The 22,706-nt window shown below is 43.5% G+C and overlaps 1 protein-coding gene and 1 pseudogene across 5 annotated transcripts in view; one reads left to right on the forward strand and one right to left on the reverse strand.

Annotated features, from left to right (window-relative positions):
* Ankrd11 (ankyrin repeat domain 11) overlaps nucleotides 1-22,706 on the reverse strand; it is a 162,921-nt gene that overhangs the window by 15,909 nt on the left and 124,306 nt on the right. For 2 of the 5 annotated variants that reach the window (XM_026778455.1, XM_026778458.1), the window contains 4 exons: nucleotides 14,503-14,647; nucleotides 11,640-11,778; nucleotides 868-1,038; nucleotides 503-706 (listed from right to left, as the gene is read on the reverse strand). In XM_026778455.1, coding sequence (XP_026634256.1) covers nucleotides 503-706; nucleotides 868-1,038; nucleotides 11,640-11,778; nucleotides 14,503-14,589 — 601 coding nt within the window. In that variant the 5' untranslated portion in view covers nucleotides 14,590-14,647. Of the gene's footprint in view, nucleotides 1-502; nucleotides 707-867; nucleotides 1,039-1,494; nucleotides 1,592-11,639; nucleotides 11,779-14,502; nucleotides 14,651-22,706 lie in introns of all 5 variants that reach the window. The other 3 variants (XM_013354699.2, XM_013354696.2, XM_026778456.1) reach the window with 3 other exon arrangements.
* On the forward strand, nucleotides 15,433-16,248 carry LOC101983392 (annotated as a pseudogene).

Raw genomic sequence — 22,706 nt, forward strand, 5'->3', positions numbered from 1 at the left:
TTGGTTTTTCGAGACAGGGTTTCTCTGTGGCTTTGGAGCCTGTCCTGGCACTAGCTCTGTAGACCAGGCTGGTCTTGAACTCACAGAGATCCACCTGCCTCTACCTCCCAAGTGCTGGGATTAAAGGCGTGCGCCACCATCGCCCGGCAAAGACAGTGTTCTAAACACAAAAATCACACAGTTAACAATTAAGGTCTTAGCCTATAGCACATCTAGGGAGGTATCCCCATTTATGGCCATTCCAACCTCTTTAGGAAACAGCATGAGTGCTCAATCTAGCAGAGTGGCTTCTGCTAGAACAAAGCAGGTACCTTTTAAATACCAGAGCAAGACCCTCTAGGAATCTGCCGTGTGGCAGACCCATAGAAGGGAAATATGTAAAGCCCTCCTTTGCTTGCTTAAAAATAACCAAAACCAATCAAGGACCCGAAATACTTTTCCAGAGACTCAGCAGCAAATCACACTGTGTGGACATAAGGCCCACCCTCCAGGCAGGACTTACCTGCAAAGTCCTTGACGTTGACATCTGCACCTTCACTGATGAGCTCCTTGATGCGCCGGGCATCGCCCCTGATGGCTGCTCGATGCAGACGTGTCTCTCCTCGTTCATTTCTCTTATTTACCTTATCTTTGGTTTTTGAGGCAGAGTTGGGGGTCCCCTTCTGACACACTGTAGACTGGGAGGGGTGCTTTGGTGTTGTGTCTACTGCAGGCCAAGGAAGAAACAAGTAGGACATTATAGAAGGCAGCTTTATTTCATGGGAACCTCAAGAACCCAACCATTTTCATGAGGGAAAGAGAACCCACACAGGATCCACTGCCAAGTACAGCCATTCCCTCCGTGTCTGGTGCCTAGGGCTCACTCACCTGGGCTATTTGCAGACTCCTCAGCAGTCATCTGCATGAGCAGAGCCACCTGCTGACGCTCAGAGAGAGGGTATCCAGCTCGGATCCCAGACAGCCCCATGCCGAATAGTAGCCCGGACTTTCGGGCAACAGGCTCCTTCTTGATCCGCTTCCGCTCAGGACCCTGCTTCTCTGTGTGGCAGGTGAGGGAGAAAGGGAGGGGAGACTTCATGCCCAATCCTCAGAGCTGGATTTTAAATTAATGTTACAGAGCCCCCTCATTCCACCCGATAGCTTTAGAGCAACAAGGAAGGTCTATGAGGGGAAATGACAGTGCTGGGAACACCGACCTTGCCCCACTCTGTGAGCAGTAGTTGTGAAAGACAACAGTAAATGCCCTGTTGTCAGCCCATTGGATCTAAGTCTCGGTCTCCACCAACCATTTGCTCCCTACAGGCGCCACACACAAAGGCAGTAGGATGGTTCAACATGACTGACCTGGCCCACATGGGACAAGTCTCTATTATTAACACGTGTCTGCAATTAAACTCCTTCCCAGCCCTCCTCCAAACAAACAGTGCAGATATACAATGGCAGACACAGTTTAATATATGTAAATAAATCAAGGCCAACTTGTCAGTACTGTACCTTTCTTCTTGCTTCTAGGAACCTCCATTTCATGCCATGGTGCTTCGAGGACCGTACCAGCCTTGCAGTACCACAACATGGACTGAGCTGGAGGCATCTAAAGGCATCAACACAGAGCACTAACAAGAACGATGTAACAGCTCAGCTGTTCCATCTTAACCGCCTCCTAACAAGCAGGTCCTGGGTGCCTTTGACCGGTGACAAAATGCCCTGCCAACCTCTACTGGAAAGACTGTGCTGCTGCTCTTAAAAAGAGGTGGGATGTGGAGAAAAGACACTCAGAGTCCATGGTTTGGAAACACAAAGGATCTCACTTTGCCTCTTGCCTAGCAGCACCTCCACTGCGGTGGAGATTATAGGGGTAAGCCCCTGAGCAGGGCCAAGATGGGTTTAGGGTTCTCCAGGTCACAGGGTACAAACTACACACCCTAGATTTGCCAAAGGGAAAATGCTGATGAGGCTCTCACTAGCAGTAGTTTTCTTCCCTTCCTATCCAGAAAACCCTCTGCAGGAATAAACCAGCTTCTGCAATCAGCGGCTGACTCTACTGTAGGTGCAGACAGCTCTAAGAAAGCAGCCTCCATAGATGACATGACTACCTGTCACTGAAGACTCTGGTCTTCAGCTGGCTTGCTTGGCTTCATCGGCACTTTTCCATGGTTGAGGTTAGCCTCAAAATCATCCTACCAATTTTCTATCAAACTGTTTGGCTTGCTTACTTAGAAGATTCTTAATTTGACAAGCCTATAGGCAGTGACATTCACCTGCTTAACAACTCATAGCAAAACGCCCCTAAATACTCCAGGACACCATCAGCTAGTTTTAAACAAGCCATGATGTACAAATATGAGAAAGGGGGAAAAAATTAAGAATATGACGAGAACAAAATGTCAGAAAACCATGCCACTCTCAAAGGCTATACATAACATCACATACTCCTAGCTGTGGTGAGCTCTGCTTTTGTGCAGTATGTGGTTGATAAATTGCAGGTTAGTATGTCTTCAGATCATAAAGCACACTGTTGTTTGCTTGTTTAAGTTTGGCACTATATCGAGTCTCGAATGAGCCTCCCAACCCACATTTTGTTTTGTTTAAAATGGTCTCACATTTGAGGCCTAGGCTGGCCTCAAACTCCTAATCCTCCTGCCTCCACCCACAAGGGCTGGAATTATAGGCATGCACAGATATACCGATACATTTTGTTTAGTTTGAGAGAGGGTCTTACTATGTAGCCCTGACTACCTTGACCAGGCTGGCCTTAAATTCAAGAGATTTATCCTACCTCTAGTAAAGGTGCTTGCTACCATGGCTGGTCATATACCTGTTATTTTAAAGATAACAAAGGAACCTAGTAAAGATTTATGAGGCTAGCATTCTGCGGCTGGGAGCACGCCCTGGGATTTTTTCCTCGTGGGGAAACTAAGAACACAAGACCTGTCTGTCCTCCAAAACAGTTGCTGCCAACCAGGGGACATACAGGCTGGGAGGGGTATCAGGTCTAGGCTTTTTTTTTGGGGGAGGGGGGGAGAGTGTTTGAGACAGGGTTTCTCTGTGTAACAGCCCTGGCTGTCCTGGAACTAGCTCTTGTAGACAAGGCTGGCCTCAAACTCACAGAGATCTGCCTTTCTGTGCTGTGATTATAGTGCCACCACTGCCTGGCTGGTATGGGCTTCTAAGACAGCAGCTGTCCCTCCCTGTAGCTCAGTGATCACTGACTCTCACTCAGCCAAGAGGAGCTCTTAAAGATGCTCAGAGTCATTCAGCACTACTAAAATACTGCTCTGCTGACCTCCCCCTCAAGAACTTGGTTCCCGAGCACAGCAACTTCTCATAGTCAAACATCTTAGAACTTAATCACTTTCTTGTCCAAATGTGAATGGGGACAGGGATGGCTCTGAAATGCGCTTTCCTCAAAGTCTGAACCCTTTCACTGTAAAAGCAGCTTTCTCTAAGCACATGCAACAACTGGCACCCACAACTGTCCAATTTTACTCCCCAGCTTCAAAGGCCAGCAAACTTGAGTGTCTACCAGATTGAGACACTATATTCAGACTTCTGGAGTAAAAGATGGACACCAAAGAAGCCCCTGAAAGGACACTAAAAGTTCTGTCATATGCCATGATTCACAATATACCCAGGTTTAGTGTGTCCAAAAATGGCTGAGCTACCTGACATGGACACAGGCGGTGTTGCAGATGCCCCTGCAGCAGGATAAGGTACCTGCATCCATCACCACCATGAATAGCCTGGCAGTCTGGCTGACCTAAAGTGTGTGCTCAGGTTACCCAGCTCCACACCCACTGTCAACAGCTGTATCCTGTTTGTTGGAAGGAAACAGGGCAGGAAGCAGGAACTATTAGTTTCCACAGACAACCAGAGTTCCTCTGACATTTTATAGTGATTTCTGTTTCTATTATTCAAATGGAAACAAAGTAGACTTTATATAAATTCCAAATGGTATTTGCTAAATTGCTAAGTAGAACACTGGTAAGTCCAAGGCAAAATTTAGTCTATGACACAGTTGAATGAGTGGCATGTAGAATCACAAGTAGAAGGGCAGCAGGGGAAGGCTGTCCAACTGATCCAAGAGTCCCCTTTAAAACTGCTTTTAAGGCCTTGTTTTGGGAAGAGCCCAAGGGTAGAGAGTCTAAGAAAATAGAAGACCCAAAGACCCTGCCAACACCTAGGGAGAGACCTCAGCTGTGGCAGTTCTCTTAGGCAGATATGAGCTTGGATGATCCTACTTCTCATCCTATATCAACAAAGATTGTGACAGTGCTGTACTTTTCTACAGTCTTGGCACCCACATGTCTCATGCCAGACCTTGGAGGAAAGGCAGTTGTGTTTTATCACTCGGATAGAAAACACAAGACAACAACTTCCTAACTTGTGGTTGGGTCACCCACTGACTTTTTTTTTTCCCCTATCACCTGGACCTGCTGGTGTGGCTTTCAGGGAGACTGGACAAATGCACCGGCAGCCTATTATGACTGACTCCTTTCTGCCAGTACATCTATTAGATGCACAGGTTTTTGGCAGCAAGGACAGACTGTGCTTTCCCAGGAACAGATTCCTTGAGTGAAGGGGCAACAATCCAGTTTCCAGCTGTGAGGGTAGCAGAAGCCTATGATTCTACCAGTGCTATTCAACAGTGTCTTCTCTGCTCACTGACCCTGATACATCCTCAGGAACAGATAACCAATGTTCCTATCTATACTTACTCTTTTCTTGCTTATAGTTCATTACACATTCCGAATGCATCTCCATGCTCCTTTATAGCAGCTCTCCTGTGCCTGCCTCCTCTCCCCTGCAGCTCTAAGAGTTTTACTCCCACTGATTCTTTTTTTTTTAATGTCGTATCTAATAAACTATATAGTCTGGCCACTGAATTTTTTTAAATATTTATTATGTATACAATATTCTATTTGTGTGTATGCCTGAAGGCCAGAAGAAGGCACCAGACCTTATTACAGATGGTTGTGAGCCACCATGTGGTTGCTGGGAATTGAACTCAGTACCTTTCAATGCTCTTAACCGCTGAGCCATCTCTCCAGCCCCTGGCCACTGAATTTTTTTATTTTAGTGATAATTTTCATTACTGGATCTTTGTTTGATACTTGTGTCTGATCTTATTTTTCTCCTATTACATTCTACTAGTTTTCATTGTTAACATTCCAGGGTGTTAGTCTAAATCCAGTCCTCAAAGAGCTTTCTGAAACAGCTTTCTTCCCTGTGGTCTATAATTCTGCCGGGAAGTTCTGGCATCCAAGAACCTCGTTAATGACCTTAAACCTGTCCTGCTAGTGTATATGGAAGCACAAATCCAACCCTACTAGTGGAAGGGACAGGTTTTAGAAGAAAAGCCTACAAACCCTCTTTAGAATTATCAGCAAAGACTGGCATCTTTCCTTGACAGACAAATAAATGTCATCTAAAGACTTAGTCATTTTGTGGGGATAAGCACTCTGTGGTGTCTGAGGACTGGCTTCAGCGTAGAAGGGCTGTAACTACTGAGTGAGGTGTTGTACTTAAGTTCACTTCACAGTGTGAGGATTGCTTTTGGCATTTCTAATTCTAGGCTTTTGCAATGAGACCACTACACCTCATTATGGAAATTGTAACTCTTATTTGCAACTTCAGAATCCAGATGCCAGTATAGTCTTGAGACTCTGTAGAGAAACAATTCTTTTATAGTGATATTTTGAAATAGCAGTAAATTCCTTTTTATTTATTTATTTGTTTGTTTCTTAACTTTGTTTTTACTTCTTGTGTAGTATAAATCATTGGCAAAAATTTCTCAAACTAACAAAATAAAGCAATTTCCTGCATTTTCACATTATAATAGCACATTTGCAGCTCATCTTTATAACAAACCTTTCTATAAAATTCTTGATACTTTTGTTCTCCATATACCAACTAAATGAACATTAAAAAGAATTTAAAAGTGATTGCCTCAGCTAGATTCATTTTTTCTGCCTGTCATTTTTCATTGCTGAAGCTCTCATTTCCATCTGATTTATGAGGCTGCACTAGTTGATTAAAAACAGATGGAAGAAATAGGTAGTTTGAGCAGTAAATTCCTAATACGTACTAATGAAACTCTCTCCATGGAACAGTTTCACACCATTCCTAGATATGGGTAAAGTACAGTGAACACCAACGCTCTTAACAACTCTTGTTTTTACATATCAAAAAAACCCCAACAACAAAACCACCACAACCAACAACCCTACAAAAAACACATGCCTCCCCAACCAAATATCTGACCTGGTCTTGGAATTTCAAGTACAGTGTTTCTGGTCACAAAGTCCCAATAATGGACAAGATACACACTAAGCCATCAGTTGCATCTACCCTAAGCCCTGAGCTACATAGTGTTTAGAGGGTTTACAGAGTGCCGGTCTCAGCAGCCCAACCTGCAGCACAATCATTACATTAAGTAATGGTGGTAATTGCTAACTGCACTTTCATTTTTGTGAGGGTCATAATACCTATGCTGTGATAAGTGACCCCTCACATCTATGTGCTATGGCATCCCTATCCGGAATAGACTCTTCTATTCTTGTTCCTCCTTCTTAGAAATGGATTAGCCATCTGTAGGGGGGTAGTGAGATCAGATACAAGTCAGACCATGTCTTGGCCTTTGTGACCTCTGCAGATTGTTTCTTCAAGTTCTAAACCAAGGGTAACATTTAAACTCTGACTGCACACTATTTTCCCAGAATCACATAAGGCATATGCCTGCAGGACGCATGCTTGCTGTCGCATAGTTCAGCAGCAGAATGTGAGGAGTAAAAAAAAATCCACATAACAAACAATCAGGACAATTTTAAAACCTGCCACTTATTCTTACTACACAGCACATGCTGAAGATTAGAAAATAATAAAGCAACACGTTCAGACATCTATCAATCCTGCCTGGCTAGACCCCAAAACATTGGCAATACCGTTGTGTTCCACAAGTCAGAACCTGACAAATGGGAAGGATGAGGCAGAGCAGCAAAGGCAAGTCTCAAAGTCCCACAGTGTATAACCAGGACTAAACTGCCTGGCTCCTGTACTTGCCTGCCAATTCTCCTTTTACCTTGGCTTATTTTGCTGTCTCCTTGCTATAAATGACAAACAAAAGCCCCAAGCCTTGGTATCAAGGATGTATTATGCCATGGTTTGCTCTCCATAGCAACTGCCACTGAATTTTGGAAAATAAAGAATTTAAACCAGAAAGAAACTTCTTTGCTAGTCCATGATCTCCTTTGTTGAAGAAAAAAAAAAAAAGGCTAGGTCTGGACATGAAAAATGGCTGAGAAATACACCAGACAACCCACTTCTCAATTATGTAAAATATTTTATTTGGATCCGTTTCTTCACAAGTAGTCACATGTGGTTCCTAGGCTAATCTGAGACTCCTCACTGGGCAATCCTAGCATGCTGAGCTGAGGCTGCTGGTCTATAGATCATAGCTGGGGTATGTCAGAAATCACCATGTTCTCACAGTATTTTCCCTGCCATGACTCTGGCTAGTGAGTCAGTGGCCTGGTAGACAGGATGTAGACTCTACTCTCTCATTTGCCATGGTCCAACATCTGCCAATTTGCAGACGACCTAGTGAACAAGTTTTGGTGGAGAAGCCTCCTTAGCCCAAACTCACTATTTTTATACCAAGCATTCTGAGTTTCACAAATTCCTAAACAGTTAATGGCAAGAGACTAGAAAAAACTGAGGGAAGAAGACCTGAGGAATGAACACCTAACCGAATGCCTAAGAACTTAGGAGTCAACGTGCTGTACAAACCTTGAGAAGAGTCTTGTTCAAAGGCATAAGCAATACCTTTTATTCCCTCCCTTGTTCCAAAGAAGCACTGAACACTGGGAAGAGGCAATTGTTGGCTCCAATATTTGACTATGACATATGCAACGGAGCAGGTGGTTTCTGTGTGAATCCTAGAAGGTTGGGTAAGTGGCTATTTACAGATTTTTTAAAAAAAAAAATTAGTGAGAAATTTTCCAACATAAAATGGGGGCCAGACATCATAATTCCATAATAAAAGCTTCTTCCCCCCACACTCCAAAACACTATGTAGCATTAGATGGTCTACAACCTCACAGAATCTACCTGCCTCCTAAGTGCCAGGATGAAAATGCCTGCCACCACACCAGGCCACCATGAATATTTTGGTGCAGGAACTCTATAAACTAAGACCAGACCAAGACAGCAGGAGGAAAAGCTCGTCAACAGGTCAAGGTGGTGTCTGTGGTCAGTCCCACAATCTGGTCTGGAAGAGGTCACAAGGGAGTGGGGATAGTCTTATATTCTAAGATGGGGCACTGACCCTGGGTTGCCTGGTTTTCCTATATAGACAACTAGATCTGCTTCCAGTCTTGCCAACGTGTCACAAGGGTCAGTTGTTCCACTGCGAGCTGTCAGAAATGTATTTTCCCAGTCTCTTCCCCTGCACTACCAACCCTAAAAGAGGCAATGCTTCTGGATATGCTCTTGTCCACAACTTCCGGGCATTGTGATGACAATTATGTTGCACCACCATACAGAAGTACAACCTTGGGAGGGCAAGCTTTTCACCAGGCTGACTCACAACAGACAAAACTGTATTGTTCTTGGCAGGCTGCCCTCAGTCCTGACTAAGCACTGGAAGGCCGCACCTCCAGTGGGCTGGGTCACATCCAACAGGGTCTGGGAAAGTGGAAAACAATTTGTATGGTTTGGTGGTCTGAGGTTAGCCAGTATTTTGACACTTGAGGGCGCAGCAGAGAAAGCTCACTATTTGCTACTGGGAATCCTGATTGGGGTGGGGGTGGGGGCATTCCTTGTGTTTCGGGGCTAGGCCACTTATGTCATCAACGATGAGTACTAAATTGTACATTATCAGCAGAGGGCGCTGGAGAGACACTGTAGGGTCAGGAATGGCTAAGCTGTTGGTCTGGGGTTTGTACTTAGTCATAATAACATAATTTCAGAGGTAGAATGTGCTTAGTATGACTAAGCCAAACACTTCAAGGGAAGTCTGAAAACCCTAAGAAGACAACCAGAGAGATCCTATCTCATTCACTATTTTATCAAGTTAAAACTCTTGCAGATGCCAGCACTTTTCCAGTTTCTAGAACTCTTAGCCAAAATAAAACTCCTTTACATGAGGGAAAAATACCCAACACATAATCCTCACCTGTCCCGCTGTGTGGGGTGTGTGGGAAGGTTATTCCTGAATAATAACGTGGTGGGTGCTCCTGCAGATAGGTGACAGCCTTCTACCCCATCATACCCCATCTCTATGCTTCTTTGGGGGAGAAGGAGAATATCTTAGGTATCTTAACTCACCAAAAAGTGCTGAAGAGAAAGGCAGTTTAAGAAGAAAAGCGTGTGTAAGAAAGTGAGTAAGCAGAATGCACCGGAGGAAGACAAAGATTCGCCTGCCTTCTAAAGCTATCTGTAATTCCAGTGCTTAAGAGATGAAGGCAGAAGGATCAGAGTTTGACAGCAGCCTGGGAAATATTATGAAAACCCATCGCAAAATATAAAGAATCTAAGGTTGGGAATGCAGATCAGGGTAGAGATTTACATACATAAGCTTTGGATTCTATTTCCAGTGCTACAAAAATGAGTGAAGAAATAAACTAGTAAACAAAGGAGTTCAACTTTGCTCATGAACATCAGTATCATCTAACTGGAATGACTATTGTTATACTAATGAAGCAGACTCACAAATGTTATGAGCCCTCAAAATAATAGTAAACATAGAGCAGGGCATACTCATATTTTATATGTATGTCTACAGCTCAGTTTTGATTGAAAATACTTCCAAATATATTGGCAAAATTCTAAGTCTCCCTAGCTGAGCTCCTGCTGGTATGAACATGCAGACTGATAGTACCCCCCTCAGCACAGGTTGAAGGATGACCACAGAGTACAGTGGGGACAAAGACTCACAAAGGCACATCACTGATAAACACAGGTCCAAGAGGCCCCCCATAGCCCCTGAGGAAGAATTCTCTCCAGCATGACAATATGAATCACCTTTCACAAGTCACAGGGCTCTCCTAGGCAGCACAAAGATTTGCCTCATTAACACTTTATAGCAAGACTTTCAGAGAATGTGCGACCATTTCAGAGGCTGTATTTCAATCCCCTACAACCACTGTCCAAAACACGAACAGTCGACAGGGAATACCATGCTTTGCAACAACCAAATCAAGAGAGAGTTCTCCAACTCTACACACACAAAAGGAAAAAGGCATCCAGGTTTGATCTGGTTTTCTCTGGGTACATCCCTATGAGTTCCAAGGAACGGTGTTGTCCCTTCTACCCAACCCTGCCTCTCCATTACAGCAGAACAGAGGTGGAGGAAAGCCTAATATCCACATATTTCTGCTTTTCCTTGGAAACATCTGTGATAGAGAATGGAACATTCATCCCTGTCCCTTCTTCATCTAACGTCTCTACAAAGCATCCACTCCCAAACACCAATAAATTAAAGGAGTCATGCGCATCAACTCAAACCACGTCCTTAAATCCCAGGCAAAGATAAAAGTGTGTACTGCCCTAGAAGGTAGCCTCATCTCAACATCTTTCTTTAACAACCTTGTCTCGTGCCCAGGACACTGCCTCAGTACACATTTCTGGAGCCTGAGACTAAAGATAAAACACAATGTTCTCAGTCAGGTCACTCCAGGCCTCTGCCATTCTGGTGTTTCCTGCCCCAGAAGTTATTTATTTAAGGGGGGGAGGGAGAAGGAGGGAAGAAACAAAGAAAGAAGGGAGGGAGGAAAGAGGAAGGAAGGAAGGAAGGAAGGAAGGAAGGAAGGAAGGAAGGAAGGAAGGAAGGAAGGAAGGAAAGAAAAAGAAAGAAAGAAAGAAAGAAAGAAAGAAAGAAAGAAAGAAAGAAAGAAAGAAAGAAAGAAAGAAACTGAAGAAAAGTCATGACCAGTAAAGGGGAGGAGTACCGTCTGGGTACAAAGATCATCAAACACAGGAGGATTTGCAAGCCAGCAGCAGAGACCAGGGTTCTTCCTGGAGTAGCCCAAGACAGAATCAAACTGGGAATATACACAATGAGGGGTAATAACCCCAACCTCTATACATGTCCAGGTATACTCCTGTTCTGAATCTTTTTTTTAAAAGATTTATTTATTTATTATGTATACAGTATTCTCAGTACTCTGCCTGCAGGCCAGAAGAGGGCACAGATCTCATTACAGATGGTTGTGAGCCACCATGTGGTTGCTGGGAATTGAACTCAGGACCTTTGGAAGAGCAGGCGGTGCTCTTAACCACTGAGCCATCTCTCCAGCCCCTCCTGTTCTGAATCTTAGATCTATCCATTTTCAGGAAAGATTATATACCAGCTGACTCATGTTCAGGGTTCTGTTTTTTTGCTACAAATAATAAAATTTAATCCATGTGTCCTGGTAGCCCTGCATCTTTGCTCTGTATGAACTTCTGGAAAATACAGCAGGGAACGTGGACCCTTGCAAGTTTGTTATCTTCAGATGAGGCTTTTCTGTTAAAGACACGGGCTCAACTTGGAGGAACCATCACTGCAAAGGCTGATGCAGCAGCTACAGCAAGAATCTTCCATGGATTCAGTGTTAAACCGGGAAGGGCAAGGGATGGGACAAGTGGCCCCTGTCTGGTACCTGTGTCCGAGTCTTTCTGCTCTCCATTGGCCCCCACAGTGAAGGGCAGCTTCCTCTTGGTGGCTCGTTCTCTCACCTCCTTCCCTCCATCACTGCGGTCCAGCTTTGGAGTCTTGGTTAGAGAAACTTTATCTTTATCCTAGAAAAGAAAGTGACACTTTCACATATAATTCCCAAATTAATTCCTCAAATCAGTTATGACTTTGCTTCATGTGCCAAAGAAAGCAAATCTGTTACTGGGGCTATTAATGGCCACTCCTGTTTCCGGCCACATGTGCTAAGCCAGGAAGGCTATGTTGGTGACATGGACTAAAAAGATAGAGCTGACTGCAGTTTGGCATTGACCACAGGCCCATAGTACATGCTGCTCATCCTTTAACTGAAAGCTGTGCAAATGAAGAAGGAGCAGGTTGATTTCTGTCCCATACTATTTCCCTACAGGAGGTATTGTTAATGAGGAACAATGAACTTTCCCTACAAAGTGGAATCAAACTATTCACCGTAACTCTCATAGGGAAAAAGTGCTTACAGGGGCTTTTAAAGGTGCATCCTCACTTTGTCCAAGGGTTAAGCCCTCAAGTGACTCCAACAACCTTGCATCCCCTTTCTGTGCCCACCGAACATTGGCTGAATAGCAGTTCTGCTCCTGTGTGATATAATGTACTCTGCCCGTACTTTCTACCTCATCCCGGGCCAGAGATACTGGAAGGTAGCATATCTATAGGTAAGAAAAATTCAAATCTATGTACCTAACCATAGCTACTATGCAAGAGGCTAGGAGGGTCTCTCTTACAGGGTACTAACCCAGGAGCTTTATAATTCTGGCCACTTATCCCTACCTCACCACACACACACAACACATGTACATGCATGCCAACGCCAGGTTGGTCATGAGTAAGTCCAGAATTTGTTTCATCAAAAACATCAGTATGGGCCAGGTGATGGAGGCAAACACCTTTAATCCTAGCACTTGGGAGGCAAAGGCACGTGGATTTCTGTGAATTTGAGGCCAGCCTTTTCTATAAAGTGAGTTTTAGAACAGCCATGGCATGAAAGAAACCCATCTTTAAACAAACAACAAAAACAAAACAAAAACCCAGTATGGATTAGATGCAATGTACCTCCCCCAGAAGTGGAACCTAGACACACTGTACATGCACACCTACCATGTAGATTCTGAAAATGTTCCATACAAAAGCAAGTCTGTATTTGAGGCCTAGGTCACACGATATTTATACACACAGAACATGGAGTCATGGGGGCAGGGAAAACATGAAGAATAGCTAGACATCAAAACCCAGGCATACACAGAACATGATGGTGGGAGCAGGAGGTCCCTTCACAAATGTTGCAGGTGTTGCTATCTACACTATAAAGGGAAACTTGTCTGGCAAAGTAACAGTTAGCACTGTGACCACTATACCCAGACCCAGGAAGAACTAGAATCAGGCTGGCCTGAGGAAGTCTACAAGTGAGGTTTATCAATTCCAATCAACAACTTGGATGGGACATGGAACAATCAGCTCCGAGTCTTTGGCCTCTCTAGCAGCCATCACAGAGGGGGGCTTTGGCCCTGACTTCCCTCACAGATGGTACTATCCTTTATATCAGCCAAGAAGAGAGCCTCAGAAAAGACAGCAACACATACCTGCTGGAGTACATGAACATTGAGGTATGATAGAACCTAGAGGCTCTCTGCAAACACAGCACACTTAAGACTGACTGGTAAACGTCATTCATATTTAAAGTGAAACAGAAGGGGCTGGAGAGAAGGGTCAGCAGTTAGGAACATTTGTTGCTCTTGCAGAAGACTGGGGTAACAGTAACAGAGATTATTATCAAGATTGAAAAATAATCAAACTGGGAGGAGCACTGACAGACTGAAGGCATAGCAGGGCTGGGACCTATTCACAGCCATAAGTTAGGATAGGTATCAAGGGGTTCAGGAGGAGCAACTAGGAACTACATCAAGGTGAATTATGACTAAAAAATCATCAGACCTGAATTCTGAGGGTGAGTCAGGACTTCACCTCACTGGCTAAGAGGTGCTCTTCTACCCCAGAGAAGAAACTCAGCCCCAGGACAGCTCATACACTTGGTAACAGTTATGAGATATATATGTGTGTATGTGTATGTATGTATGTATGTATGTATGTATGTATGTATGTATGTATGTATGTATGTATGTATATAAAGACTAAACACATAAAATATATATCTACATGGCAATTTTAACTTCTTGTTCATCAAGGAGTCTTCCTTTGATGCTATGAAGCATGCATTCCAGAAGATAGTGTCAACAACACAATGATTAAATTACAGCAATTTAGAGTTACATTCTATTTTTCTATTCTTGGATTTGTGTGTTTATTTCAGACAGGGTTTCTCTAGCTGTCCTAGAACTTTCTCTGTAGATAGGCTGGCCTTGAACTAAGAGATCTACCTGCCTCTGCCTCCTAGGATTAAAGGTGTACACCACAATCACCTGGTTCTATTCTTGTTTGAACTGACAAAATGTGAAAGCAAATGTCTTACAGTATAGTTATAGCCAGTATAACTAAGACATAGTTAACTGTCTCACTATCTTAGAGCTATGAGGACATAGATGGATAACTTCTATATTCAAGTCTGCAAAGGGCTTTCCTACGATAAGCTTAAGCAGGACCTCTGCAGAGAGTGAATGGCTCCTTACTTACATACCCAGTCATAAGAGAAATGGACACTACTGAAAAGACAAGGCCCCACAAAACAGGCCAAGAATGGGCTGGCCCTGTGAGCTCATGGGTATGAGTGCTGTCTTTAGTCCTTATACTGAGTCTTAATGATCCAAGAGAGGCAAGAAGTAGGCAAGCCCAAGCGTTACCTTTTTCCCAGTTTGTTTCTCCACCATGTCGTTGCTGAGAGAAAAGTCTTCTTGCTGTGGTGTTTTAGAACACCCACCCTTGGGCATCGTTCTCCTCCCCTTACTTGATCTTCATTTATGCTGCCATTGCTTCGTCATCAACTGTCTGCTTCAAAAGAAAAGAGAAAGCAGGTTTAAAAAAGAAAAAAATAATAATACTGAAATCAAATCATAAAACCTTGCCAATTTCAGAGGGTACCAAACAGACTGCTCAACCAAGATGTGCAGTTGCTTTGTCCTGAGTAGCCAGGAGCTTCACTCTGGGTAGGGCCTGAACAAGGAGGGCTATTTCAAGAGGCAGTTCCCCAGATTATCATCAATAGGAGCACTGGTTATGCTGCATAATGGAGAGCAAAGTAGATAGGGAACTCATGACAGGAGAACAAAATGAACTGTTAGGATCCTGAAAATTCATTCTGGGGGACAGCCATGAGAACATGATACCTGAACCCATGAAAAAAATCCAAAATTGGATGGAGCTTAGTGATCCTAGGGACTCTGCCCTTTGTTCTTGCTCTGTATACTGTCTTTTCTGACAAGCAAGGACAGTGAATACCCAGAGCAAAGAGTACCCTGGCCCTCAATTCCAACAGATCATAATGCCCCAAAGCTCAACTTCCAACACCTGATACTCATCAACTTCAAAACTTTCTTGTTCTTCAAATCGCTATGTGAAAGATAGAGAAAAATACTCTACTTTCCATAAACACCAAAGATACTGGTTAAGTCTGTAATTCCCAAATAAAATGAGTGGCATAAACAAATGACAACTACGAGGGAGTCCCTAGAAGATGCACAAGCAGCTTCAAGATCCTACTCCATCTCTCACGATCTCCGAAGCTGCTTACATATTACCCACAATCCCCTTTTTCTTTCTCTCTCGTCCAGCCTGGCAAGATGCCCAAGGAAAAGAAGGCCAAGGGGAAGAAGGCGGCCCCGGCGAAGAAGTAGTAAGTGAAGGTGGTGAATTCTTTGTTTGAGAAGAGGCCTAAGAACTTTGGCACTGGGCAGCACATCCAGCCCAAGAGAGATCTCACACGCTTTGTCAAATGGCCCCACTACATCAGGCTGCAGCGACAGAGGGTCATCCTCTATAAGAAGCTCAAAGTTTCTCCTGCCATTAACCAGTTCACCCAGGCCCTGGACCAGCAAACAGCTACCCAGTTGCTTAAACTTGCCCACAAGTACAGGCCAGAGACCAAGCAGGAGAAGAAGCAGAGGCTGCTGGCCCGTGCTGAGAAGAAAGCTGCTGGGAAACGTGATGTCCCAACTAAGAGACCACCTGTCCTTCGAGCGGGCATAAATACAGACACCACTTTGGTACAGAACAAGAAGGCTCAGCTGGTGGTGATTGTCCACGACGTAGACCCCATGGAGCTGGTGGTCTTCCTGCCTGCCCTGTGTCGGAAGATGGGGGTCCCTTACTGTATCAAGGGAAAGGCCAGGCTGGGGCGGCTGGTTCGTAGGAAGACGTGCACCACTGTTGCCGTCACACAGGTTAACTTGGAAGACAAGGGTGTCTGGCCAAGCTGGTGGAAGCTATTAGGACCAATTACAACGACAGATATGATGAGATCCGCCGCCACTGGGGAGGCAAGGTCCTAAATCTGTGGCTCAAATTGCCAAGCTGGAAAAGGCCAAAGAACTCGCCACTAAACTGGGTTAAATGTACTGCTGAGTTTTCTGTACATAAACATAATTACAAAACTTCAAAAAAAAAAATCCTACTCCATGTCCAGGGAGACAGATCTTTCATCTGGGTTTGAGGTTCTGGTCTCTGCTTCTGAAAATACCTTAAGACATATGTTTTATTTTCTGTAACTTGGCATCCTAAAAAGCTTATGCAAGCCAACAGCTCCCTCATTCAACCCTCAAGGACAAGCCAACAGATCAATCCCTGCCTTACCCACTCAGGATAGTTCAAAGGCAGGCAGAGACATAGCTCCAAACTAGCTGAGCCTGATTGCTCTGTCCTGCCTTTCTCCTCTGTTGGACCTTCTGATGGGCAGTGGGTCTGCAGCTGTCTTTAGTGCCTGTGTATGGAATACACTTTTCATCTCAAAACTCATTCTGGTTTTCTCTGTGGAAACACTCTCAGAACATGTTTCTAGACTCCTTATATATGTTTCATGTTTTCTCCCTACTGTAGTGGGAGCTGCGGGCTTGCTTTTCGTCCTGCCCAGCTCCCACCACCGGCTAGCTTTACCCGAAATAACAACACACAAACTGTATTCATTTAAACACTGCTTGGCCCACTAGCTCTAGCCTTTTACGGGCTAATTCTCATATTTTGCCTAACCCATTTCTAATAATCTGCATAGCACCACTAGGTGCGCTTACCGGGAAAGATTCAGCATATCTGACCTGGCGGCTTGCTCCATCGTGTCTGGCTCTGAGAGGAGTTCAGACTCAATAGCTCTCCTCTCTGGGGCAGACGCCTCAGACAGAGGCCCTGCTCCCCTCTCCTGGGCAGACGCGGTGAACCTCTGACCCAGGATGGACATAGGCTAGAATCTTTCCCGGTAAGCGCACCTTGGGGTGCTACACATATTATTAGAAATGGGCTAGTCCAGGTATGAGAATTAGCTGAGAAGAGGCTAGATATAATGGGCCAAGCAGTGTTTAAAAGAATACAGTTTGTTGTGTTGTTATTTCAGGGCATAAGCTAGTCAGGCGACCAGGAGCTGGGGCGGCAGGAACGCAGCCCGCAGCTCCTACTATACCCTACCAGGGGCTTCAGTTATTCTGACAGGACAACAAGAAAAATAACATTTGTTTTTTATTTTTCAGAGTCAGTGTATCCCTACAGTTCATATACAAGGCTATGTGGAGACTAAGGCAGGAGGATCACAAGTTCAAGGCCTACTTGGGCTACAGATTAGTTCAAGGTCAGTCTGGACAACTTAATGACACCATGTGTCAAAAAAAAAAAAAAAAAGCACAATGTTTTAAAAATTTAACTAGCACATGGAAGCCCAAGCATTATAAAAACAATAGTAACACAACACAACAAAATAAAACCCTTTTTGTCAGCCAGCCAAGCCGCATGTATTGTTTTGGAATATCTTCCCTTAGTGAGACACTTAGGGTCATGCTAGTCAAAGCACTTTCTGATTGACTCACCGGGGCCTATAGATAGCAGCCTCACTCTCTAGTTCCTCCTATCTCTATTAAAGTCATGCTTTTGATCTATCCCTGTAGGAAAGATTGCTTCTAAATCTCAAGACCTTTGGCGGAGGGGGGAAGGTGAGATATGGCTCAATGGGCAAGAGCACTTGCTCTGAAAGTATGAGCACCTGAGTTAGAATTCCCAGCGCCCACATAAAAAGTCAGGCGTGGCTGTGCAAGCCTCTAAGCCAGCATTAATGGTAAGACAGGGTGCAGATGTGAGATAGTTAGATCCTGGGAGAGTTCTGCCTACAAAGCCTAGCCCAGAATGTCAAGCTTTCAGTTCAGTGAGACACCCTGTCTAAAGGTAATAAAATGGTGATACTGGATGTGCCATTCTAACTCATACATGGGTGTACATCTGCACACTCATGGGTGCACACACCCCACAATACATACACACAAAGACACTCTTGTACAATCTCCTCAAGATCTTATATTACTGTTATATGATAATAAAAAAAAAAAACTCTTGAAGTTGCTTCCCATATGTTTAACTGGCCTAAGAGCATTATCTAAAGTTATTTGGGGGAGTCAGGCAAGCATCATCGTTTATATGCATGGAATAGCAACACTCTGAAGGCTGAGGCAGGAGGAGGATCACCGATCTAAGGCCAGTGCTGGCTACATAGCAAGGAGCCTGGGTTAAAGAGACTGTTGCAATCTGGTTTTTGTTGCTGTGACAAACACTCTAATCAGGAAAGGAGCTTATTTCATCTCATATAGTCCATCAGCAAGGGCTGCTAAGGCAGGAACTGAAGAGCACAAACCACGGAGGAACACTTCTTACTGGCTTCTTCTATGGCTTGCTCAGCTTGCTTTCTTATATAAGCCAGACTGCCTATCCAGGGGTGAAACTACCTGCCCATAGTGAGTCAATAAGAAAATGCCCCCACAGACATGCCCATAAGCCAATCTAATGGAGGCAATTCCTCAATTGAGGGCCCTTATTCTCAGATTTGTGTCAAGTTGGTAAAAGCTAACAAGCATAGAAACTCAAACAACAAAAACAACTTTATTTAAAGTAAGGTACAAAGCTGCCCAGGCCATCAATTGCCTGACCACACAATCAGCAGGAACAGAGTGTTCCCATCCATGTCTCTTCAGTGGATGAGGACAGAAATGGCATGTCTTTTTCCATGTGTAGCTGTGATTTCTGCAGTCTGCATTTTCTACTATAAAAGTGGGATGTGTATGGTCCAACTTAGTGGCACATACCTTAAATTCAATATGTGGGGAACATAAGTAGGCGGAGATTGGGGCCAAATGGAGCTAAAAATTGAGACCCAAGACTTTGGATGTTGGTTTTTGTTTCTCTGCTTATTAGTTTTTATAGACAGGGTCTCACTAAATAGAATTCACAAGTAGAACAGGATCTTGGAGAGCTGCCTGCTTCAGTCTAAGTGATGGAACTAAAGGTATGTGCCATCATGCCCAGCACTCATTTTGTTACTGCAAATCAATACAATAACAAGGCTAAGGTAAGGGAGTAGATGAAACTTCTCAACTTCACTATCCTGAAAATACAAACAAAAACCAAACTAATATACTGAGTACTGGTAAAGACACAGTAAAGAAAAGTCATCAATTCAGAATTATAGATCAATAGAATGAATCTGTCACCAACTATTCCTATTTAATATAAAGTTATCCTATAATCTACCAATTTAATCTGGAATACATTTAAAAAATGCAAGTACAAATGCATCAATAGGCAGTACTTGGTGTCCAAAATGGCTGGATGTATTGACGCATGCCTTTAATCTCAGTACGTGGGGGAGTCACAGACAGCCAGGTATCTATGAGTTCAAGGCCATTCTGGTCTGCATAATCAAGTTTCAGGACAGCAGGAGTGAAACCCTGCCTTGGGGGGGGGGGGGAGGTCCAAACTGGTAGTATGCTGCCATGAAGTCACAACATTATCAGAGAATACTAAACATCAGAAGAAATAATATGAAATTAATCTCATAATGAAGTTGAGAAAAAGGGGTCAGGCAGTAGTGGCGCATGCCTTTAATCCCAGCACTCAGGAGGCAGAGAAAGGTGAATCTCTGTGAGTTCGAGGCCAGCCTGGTCTACAGAGTAAGTTCCAGGACAGCCGGGACTGTTTCACAGAGAAAACCTGTCTTGGAAAAATCAAAAACAAAAACAAAAAAGCAAGATAATCATATTTTACTGTACATGAGCATGAAATTTTCATTTTCAAAAATAAAAACAAAAAAGCTGAATAAGCAATGCTGAAAAGATGGCAGATATTACACCCTGATGGGACTGACTCTAAGACAGTAGAAGGAGCTAATGATAATGACTTGCAGTCAGACCCATTTCCCCTCAAGTAGTTGTGGCTGGTTTTGTTCCCTACTAGGAACCACATTTGCATGGAAAACAACATGAGCCCAATTCAAGGCTCTATGGCATTTAGAATGAGTCAAACCTGTACAAGGTATACAACACGCCACTGTAATTGTTGAAAAAGTACCTTTTACCCTTGATGAGAGAGAAGCACAGCTCTAAGAAGATGGATAAAAAGAGGACTGGGGGTAAAAAGAAGAGCAGAAAGAATTCAGAAAGAGACCAAATGTGAAAAGACAGAAATATAGGCATGCATATTAAAGGTGTGATGCAATGACTAAAAATAGTAATTGCAGTAAACATGGAAAACAAATCAAGGGCAATGAGTCAACAGATACCTTCCAAAGCTTAGCAGTACATGGAAATGAGCAGGGGAGACAAAACACAAATCCAGAGGCAGGCTGGAAGAAGGCAGAAGGTGTTAAAGCACTGCTGATGGGAAGGCAAAGGACAGTTGAAGGAGACATCACTATACAACTATCCATTCATTCACTGCCTCCAAACACATAAACAAGAAAAAGCTGTATACAAGGGCAACTAAGAACTGAACACTGTTTCTAGGAACTGTGGAATTCTGAGGACAGATGGACCAAGGAGTGATATCTGTAATATGAAGGGAAGTTGCAGAAAGATGTGTACAGTCCAAAGTGTGAAGGACTGCTTACAATAAAAGAAATCTGAGCTGGGTAGTGGTGGCCCACACCTTCAATCAAAGCACTCAAGGAGATAGAGACAGGCAAGGTTTTGATGCACAATTAATAAAAACACAGAGAAGAGAAATTGGGGTTCAACCGGAAGGTCAGAAAAGTAAAGCAGCCAGCCACTGTCTGACATGGCGATCCTGTCTCTAGGAATCTCGGAATGAGACTGTGACTGAGAGCTGTTTCCTATAGTTTTATAATCCTCTCTAGGGCTGGAATTAAAGGCATGCACTGCCTGGTCTGTAAGGCTGACCAGTGAGGCTGTTTTTAATCAGGCAAGCTTTATTTATTAAAATAGAAATGAAATTCCACTGCAGGTCTTTGTGAGTTCAAGGCCAGCCTGAACTAAGTAGCTAGCAAGTTCCAGAAAGGGGGGGGGGGAGGATTTGCCTCAAAAAAGAAAAGTCACATAATATTAACAATACATACAGAAAGAGCATGTGACAAAATTCAGTGTGTATGACAAAACCCTCATCAAAATAGAAAATGAAGAATATCCTAGACACTAAGTGGAGCCCTTCAAGGACAACTACACTCTAGGTTAATGGTTAGTTTCTTCCTACAGCCTCATCATCATCCTTCAACTTCCTGTTCCCTGTCAACTCCACCACCGTTAATACTATATTGAAAGTATATGTGAAGAACAAACTTTTTTTTAAAAAAAAAAAAGTATCACTATTTATAAATACAATTGCCTATGTAGAAAAATCAGAAGAAATCCATTAAAGACTCCTGGAAATGACAGGGTTCAGAAGGATAGCAGAATACAAAATTCTTTTCTGTTTCCACATACCCATTATGAGCAAACAGGAAAAAAAAAGGCTCCAATCAAAGTGAAACATAAGTATATAAAGACTTTCTGTCCAAATGGTTGGTTTTTTGGGGCAAGGTTTTGCTATGTACCTTAGATTAGCCTCAAACTTGCAAGCTTTCTGCCTCTGTTTCCTAAGTGCTGGAATTAACACCACCTGCAAAATCTTGTAAAAAGAAAAAATCTTTCTGAATTAGAGGAAGAATTCTTAATTAGACATGACACCCAAGGCAGTACCTAAAGAGCAAAAAAATAATATCCTGAAATTTAATACTGTTACTCTGTAAAATACTTGATGTAAAGGATGAAAAGACAAAGAGTGAAACAAGGGAGACCCATGGACAGACCACAGGTCAGACAGCAGAATTGTATGCACAATGAAAACGAACAGTAAAAAGGAATCCAACTGAAAATAGGAAGAGGAGGAACACAGGTGTTCTGGCTATTTTTATGTCAATTTAAAACACAAGCTAGAGACAACTGAAAGGAGAAAACTTCAATAAAGAGAAAGCCTCCGTATGATCCAGCTGTAGGGCATTTCTTTTTTTTTTTTTTCTTTTTTTTTTTGGTTTTTCGAGACAGGGTTTCTCTGTGGCTTTGGAGCCTGTCCTGGAACTAGTGTAGGGCATTTCTTAATTAGTGACTGATGGAGGGTCCAGGCCACCCGTGGGTTAGTGGTTCTGGATCCATAAGAAAACAGGATGAGCAAGCCCTGAGGAGCAAGGCAGTGAGTGGGTAACACTCCTCCATGGTCTCTGCACCGGTTTCTGCCTTCAGGTTCCTGCTCTGCTTGAGTTCCTGTGATGTGGATGCATAAACTGAATAAACCCTTTCCTCCCCAATTCGCTTTTCAATGCAGTAATAGAAACCCCAACTAAGACAACATGTATTTTATTAAAGAGATGGGATGAGCACACAGTGACTACTTGGAAAATGAAATTCAAAATCACATCTAGGGCAGTGAAGAAAGCTCAGTTAACAAAGTGCTTGTCTTCTGAGCAAAATGTCTTGAGGCTGATATCCCCATGGCCCATTCTCTTAAATGAACAAACAGGCATGTATTTGTAATCCCAGCACACAGGGAATAGAGACAGGCAGATTTCTGGGACTTGCTGGCCAGTCAGTCTAGTTTA

This window comes from Microtus ochrogaster, chromosome 4, assembly GCF_000317375.1.
Source record: "Microtus ochrogaster isolate Prairie Vole_2 chromosome 4, MicOch1.0, whole genome shotgun sequence".
Taxonomy (NCBI): Eukaryota; Metazoa; Chordata; class Mammalia; order Rodentia; family Cricetidae; genus Microtus; species Microtus ochrogaster.